This window comes from Microcaecilia unicolor, chromosome 7 (genome assembly GCF_901765095.1).
Source record: "Microcaecilia unicolor chromosome 7, aMicUni1.1, whole genome shotgun sequence".
In the NCBI taxonomy this organism is placed as follows: Eukaryota; Metazoa; Chordata; class Amphibia; order Gymnophiona; family Siphonopidae; genus Microcaecilia; species Microcaecilia unicolor.
In genome coordinates this window covers 233189393-233195224 of record NC_044037.1, presented here as the reverse complement: position 1 = coordinate 233195224, position 5832 = coordinate 233189393, and the positions used below count along the sequence as shown (strand labels likewise).

At 40.6% G+C, this 5832-nt stretch overlaps 1 protein-coding gene across 1 annotated transcript; it reads left to right on the top strand.

The window, feature by feature from the left end:
- The first annotated feature begins 4207 nt into the window (after positions 1–4207).
- On the top strand, positions 4208–5467 carry B3GALT1 (beta-1,3-galactosyltransferase 1). The gene has a single exon (XM_030210052.1). The coding sequence runs from the start codon at positions 4367–4369 to the stop codon at positions 5345–5347; it is 981 nt and encodes a 326-aa protein (XP_030065912.1). The 5' UTR covers positions 4208–4366; the 3' UTR covers positions 5348–5467.
- The last annotated feature ends 365 nt before the right edge of the window (positions 5468–5832 follow it).

Here is a 5832-nt window from a genome sequence, read left to right as displayed (position 1 = left end):
GTTGAATTTGATATATGGTTCAAAACAAATCGGCACAGATAAAGGCACTATTCTATAAACTGCTCTTAAAGTTAGGTGCAGTTTATAAAATAGCGCTTATGCCCAGGAATCGCAGCTAATGGTAGGTACAGCCATTTGCTCCAACTGAAACATGGTACAAATGTACATGCCTAAGTTAGGTGCATATCACCCCTCATTCTATAACAATGCATGCAAATGTTACGAATGCCCCTGTTCCTCCTGTTTCTGCACCCCCTTTTTGAATTTGCACATAAAATTTAGGTGCAGAAGCAGCACCTACATTTATGTGCGTATATTTCAATTAAATCTAATTGGTGCCACTAATGGGTTAACAAGCCAATTAACACTAATTAGCTCATTATTCAGTTAAATTGGTCACACACCCAAATGTGTATATGAAATTTTTGGCAACTTATAGTTAGTGCACGTCAACCGGCTACTGCAAAATGCATTAAAGCGTTTTGTGGTATTTTGCATGTTAGCACAGAATATCCCGCGTGTTACCTATTTTTAAAAAATATTTTTAGGAGGGGCATATCGTGGATGGAGTGTGGGCATTTTCCACGTTATCCAGCTAGCATGTTGGAACATGTGTGCACTAAACAGGAGGCAGTAAGTGCTCTCATGTTACTTTTTTGCAGGTACTGGAGTGCTAATGACAACATTAGTGCACAAAAGAAATGCCCTACAATGTGCTGCATTAATTCTGGACTTGGCGCACAGGAAAGTCCTGCATTAGAACACACTAAGGGACAGATTCTCTATATGGCGCTTAAAATATCCGTGAGGTAAATATTTCTACCTAGGCATATTCTATAAGTGGTGCTTTTGGAAAGGAAAGGGAACGTACTACTGATAGGTGATTTTAATATGCCGGTTGTTGATTGGGGTATCCCTGCTGCAGGGTTGTCCAGAAGCAAAGGGATCTTGGATTCCCTACAGAAAGATTTGTTTCCGCAGCAGGTAAAGGAACCAACGCAGGATGGAGCTATTCTGGACCTGGTGCTTACAAACGGAGAGAATGTTTCTATTGTCATGGTGGGAGACCATTTGGCATCTAGTGATCACCGAATGGTGAGGTTCAACATTAAGACAGAGGAGAGGGCTTATTCGAGATTGAAGGTCCTGGATTTCAAAAGAACTAACTTTGCTGAGATGGGGGAATTTCTCAAGAAAGAGTTAGTAGGATGGGAACAGTTGAAGGAAGTAGAATAGCAGCAGACAAGACTGAAAGGAGCTATTTTAAAAGCAAATAGGCAAATAACCTTTATATTAATAAATTAAATAAAGGAAAGAGGGAAAAAAGCCCACTCTGGTTGTCGAACGTAGTAGCCAAAAGATAAGGGAAAGGAGGTTAGTCTTCATATGTTATAAGATGACTCAGAAAAAAAGAGGACAGGCGAGAATACCAGGATAAGCTAAGAGAAGCAGGAAAAGCTGTCAGTAAAGCGAAGAGGCAAATGAAAGAAAAGGTAGCTAATATGGTAAAATTGAGTGATAAGACATTTTTCAGATATGTTAGCGACAGGAGGAAGGACCATAATAGCATTGTGAGGCTCAAAGCTGAGGGGGAGGAATATGTGGAAGCTGATAAGGATAAAGCTTAACTGCTTAACAATTATTTCTGTTCTGTATTCATGAACGAAAGGCCAGGAGTAGGACCGCAGAAAACAAATGCAAATGGGGATGGATGTATGGTAGACCAAGACCCGTTCTCAGAGGACTGTGTTCGTGATGAGCTAGCTAAAATAAAAGTAAACAAAGTGATGGGGCTTGATGGGATACATCCGAGGGTGCTCAAGGAACTTGGAGAAGTTCTACTGGAGAAGGGCACATATGGTCCCTTTGCGCAAGAGTGGAAGTAAAGAGGAGTTTAGGAATTACAGACTAGTCAGTCTGACCTCGGTGTTGAGTAAACTAATAGAAATGCTTTTAAAGCAGAGGATTGTGAGGTTTCTCGAACTGAATGGAATGCAGGACCCGAGGCAGCATGGCTTCCCTAGAGGCAGGTTGTGTCAGATTAATCTGATTGATTTCTTCGACTGGGTGACCAACAGTTGGACATGGAAGGTGTGCTAGATGTGGTGTACTTAGATTTCAGCAAAGCTTTCAACACAGTTCTGCACAGGCAACTCATAAATAAACTGAGTACCCTTGGTATGGAACCTTGACTAACTGACTGGGTTAAAAATTGGCTGAACGGAAGGAGACAGAGGGTAGTGGTAAATGGAGCTTGCTCTGAAGATAGGGATGTTATCAGTGGAGTACCGCAGGGATCAGTCCTAGGGCCGGCTCTTTTTAACATCTTTGTGAGTAATATTGAGGAAGGGCTGTCTGGTAAGTTTTGTCTTTTTTCGGATGATACCATACTCTGTGCCAGAGCCGGTGGTGGGAAGTGGGACTGGTGGTTAGGAGGCGGGGATAGTGCTGGGCAGACTTATACGGTCTGTGCCAGAGCCAGTGGTTGGGAGGCGGGGCTGGTGGTTGGGAGGCGGGGATAGTGCTGGGCAGACTTATACGGTCTGTGCCCTGAAGAGCACAGGTACAAATCAAAGTAGGGTATACACAAAAAGTAGCACATATGAGTTATCTTGTTGGGCAGACTGGATGGACCGTGCAGGTCTTTTTCTGCCGTCATCTACTATGTATGTTATTATATATGGTACCATACTCTGCAACAGGGTGGACACCCTGGAAGGTGTGGATGACATGAGGAAGGACCTAGCATTGCATGAGGAATGGTCCAGTATTTGGCAACTAAGATTTAATGCTAAAAAATGCAGGGTCATGCACTTGGGTCATAAGAATCTGAGGGAACGGTATAATATAGGGAGTGAAGTACTTCTGTGTACAAAGGAAGAGTGGGACTTGGGGGTTATTGTGTCTGATGACCTTAAAGTTTCCAAACAGAAAAAGCAACGGTCATTGCCAGAAGGATGCTTGGGTGCATAAGGAGAGGAATGACCAGCAGGAACAAAGACATGATAACACCCTTGTATAAGTCTCTGGTAAGGCCCCATTTAGAGTACTGTGTGCAGTTCTGGAGACCACACCTATGGAAGGATATGAACAGGATGGATTCGGTCCAGAGGGTGGCTACAAAATTGGTAAGTGGTCTTGGACATAAAACATATAGGGACAACTTATGAACTTCAACGTGCATACACTGGAAGAGAGGAGGGACAGAGGAGATATGATAGAGACATTTAAATATCTCAGAGGCATTAATGTACATGAAGTGAGCCTTTTTCAAATGAAGGAAAACTCTGGCATGAGGGGGCATATGATGAAGCTAGGAGGAAATAGGCTTAGAAGGAATCTAAGAAAGTATTCATTCAAGGAAAGGGTGGTGGACGCGTAGAATGGCCTCCCAGTGGGACAGGCACATAGGATCCCTTAGGAAAAGGAAGAGTTAGTGGTTATGGAACATGGGCAGACTGGATGGGCCATTTGGCCTTTATCTGCCATCATTTTTCTATATTTCTATATAGAATATACCTAGGTGGAATTCGCATCACCTAAAACTACGTACATTCATTTACATCAATGAAAACATGGCGTAAATCCCGGCGTGTAGATTTACTTGCACTGGGCCATATTCTACAACAGTGTGTGTAAATTTTGGAACACCCACAAAACACCCATTGTCCCGCCTATAACCATGCCCATGTTTGCCTGTGCACTTTAGAATTTAGATGCAGTGGGTTACAGAATACGTTTAGGGATTTGTGCGCCTAAATTTTAATTTTTGCTAATTATTTCTCATTATTGCTTATTAAGTGCTGTTAACAACAATGATTAGCTTGTTAAGCCAATTAAGTTACACACTTTGTTATGGAATCTACTTGGATTTTGGCACCGAACTCTAGGCGCGCTATATAGAATCTGTCAGTAAGCCTAGATTTTACTGCAGTTTAGTAAAAGGGGCCTTTGGTTAATTATATAAGCGATTTTGATGGGTAAGGCTTGATAAAAGCTTTCTTTTACCAAGCATCTGACTGTGAATCATGAAGTTGGGATATGAAATGATTATTTGAACCACACAATCTATAATGATGTACTAGAATGATTCGATTTGGACAACAAATAATTGAATATTTCTATTCCTATTTTACAGAAATACCATGTACTTCAAGAGATGGACTCTTCCGTCACCCAAGATAAGAGAAGGAGATTGACTTCATGGTTAAATATCTTGATCCAAAATCCATGAACTTCTTTACAATTACCATTCAATGTCGAACTTTAAAGTACTTTAGTATTATGCTGCCTTTGCTGCCACAAAAGATGCTAATGGTAAGCAGGCTTTTTATTCAATATACCGAATAGAAGAGCTATAAAAACCATGGCTTCAAAGGTTTCCTGCTTATATGTTTTGACAGTTGTTTGCTGGGCAAGTGCTCTTTGGTACTTAAGCGTAACTCGCCCTACTTCTTCATACACTGGCAGCAGGTCATTTGGTAGTGTATCCATAGTGAGAAAGAATGTCTCTTTTAGCAATATAAGAACTCGACCTATAAATCCACATTCTTTTGAATTCCTCATCAATGAGCCTGACAAATGTGAGAAGAATGGGCCTTTCTTAGTAATTCTGATCAGCACAACTCACAAAGAATTTGATGCAAGGCAAGCAATACGAGAAACATGGGGAGATGAAAGCAACTTCAAGGGCATTAAAATTGTTACCCTCTTTCTTCTTGGTAAAAATACAGACCCTGTTCTAAATCAGATGGTTGAGCAAGAAAGTCAAATTTTTCATGACATTGTTGTGGAGGACTTCATTGATTCTTATCATAATCTCACCCTCAAAACTTTGATGGGCATGAGATGGGTGGCCACATTTTGCTCAAAAGCAAAGTATGTGATGAAAACAGACAGTGATATATTTGTAAACATGGACAACCTGATTTATAAGCTACTAAAACCCACCACAAAGCCAAGAAGAAGGTATTTCACTGGTTATGTCATCAATGGAGGACCAATAAGAGACGTTCGCAGCAAATGGTACATGCCTAGAGACTTATATCCTGAGAGTAATTATCCACCATTCTGTTCAGGCACTGGCTACATATTTTCCGCTGATGTAGCAGAACTTATTTACAAAACATCCCTCCACACCAGACTTCTGCATCTTGAAGATGTATATGTAGGACTTTGCCTTCGGAAACTTGGCATTCATCCCTTCCAAAATAGTGGTTTTAATCACTGGAAAATGGCATACAGCTTGTGTAGGTATCGCAGAGTCATAACAGTGCATCAGATAGGCCCTGAAGAAATGCACAGAATTTGGAATGACATGACAAGCAAAAAACATCTCAGATGTTAACATTTTACCGGTGTATATATCTTTTTGAGTATGGGGACATAAGATATTATCATATACTGGTCTACAGACAAGATCCTGAAGATATGAAGTTTGAAATTTAACTTACTTGATTTTTTTTATATTATGTTCCTTTGATCACCATTTTACTGACTTATACTCTATTCCTAAACTTTTAACGACAAGGCAGCTGCAAACCGTAGTAGCAATTTTTCTGTGTTTTCCCTTCCCTCAATCTATACACAACTTTTAAGGATTTTAGTCATTAAAAAATACATTGGCTGATGATGGAACCGCTGTAGTCAACATTTAAGAAAAACGCCAGCTGCCGCAATTAAAATAAAACCAGATATTTAGCACCACTACCCAGATATTGACTGGCACTAATATCCAGTTTCAGCACCAATCCAAGAGTGCTATTCAGTAACAGCGATATTCAGACTGTTAACCAGATAAAGTTAGAATTATCCTAACTTCAGCTGATTGCT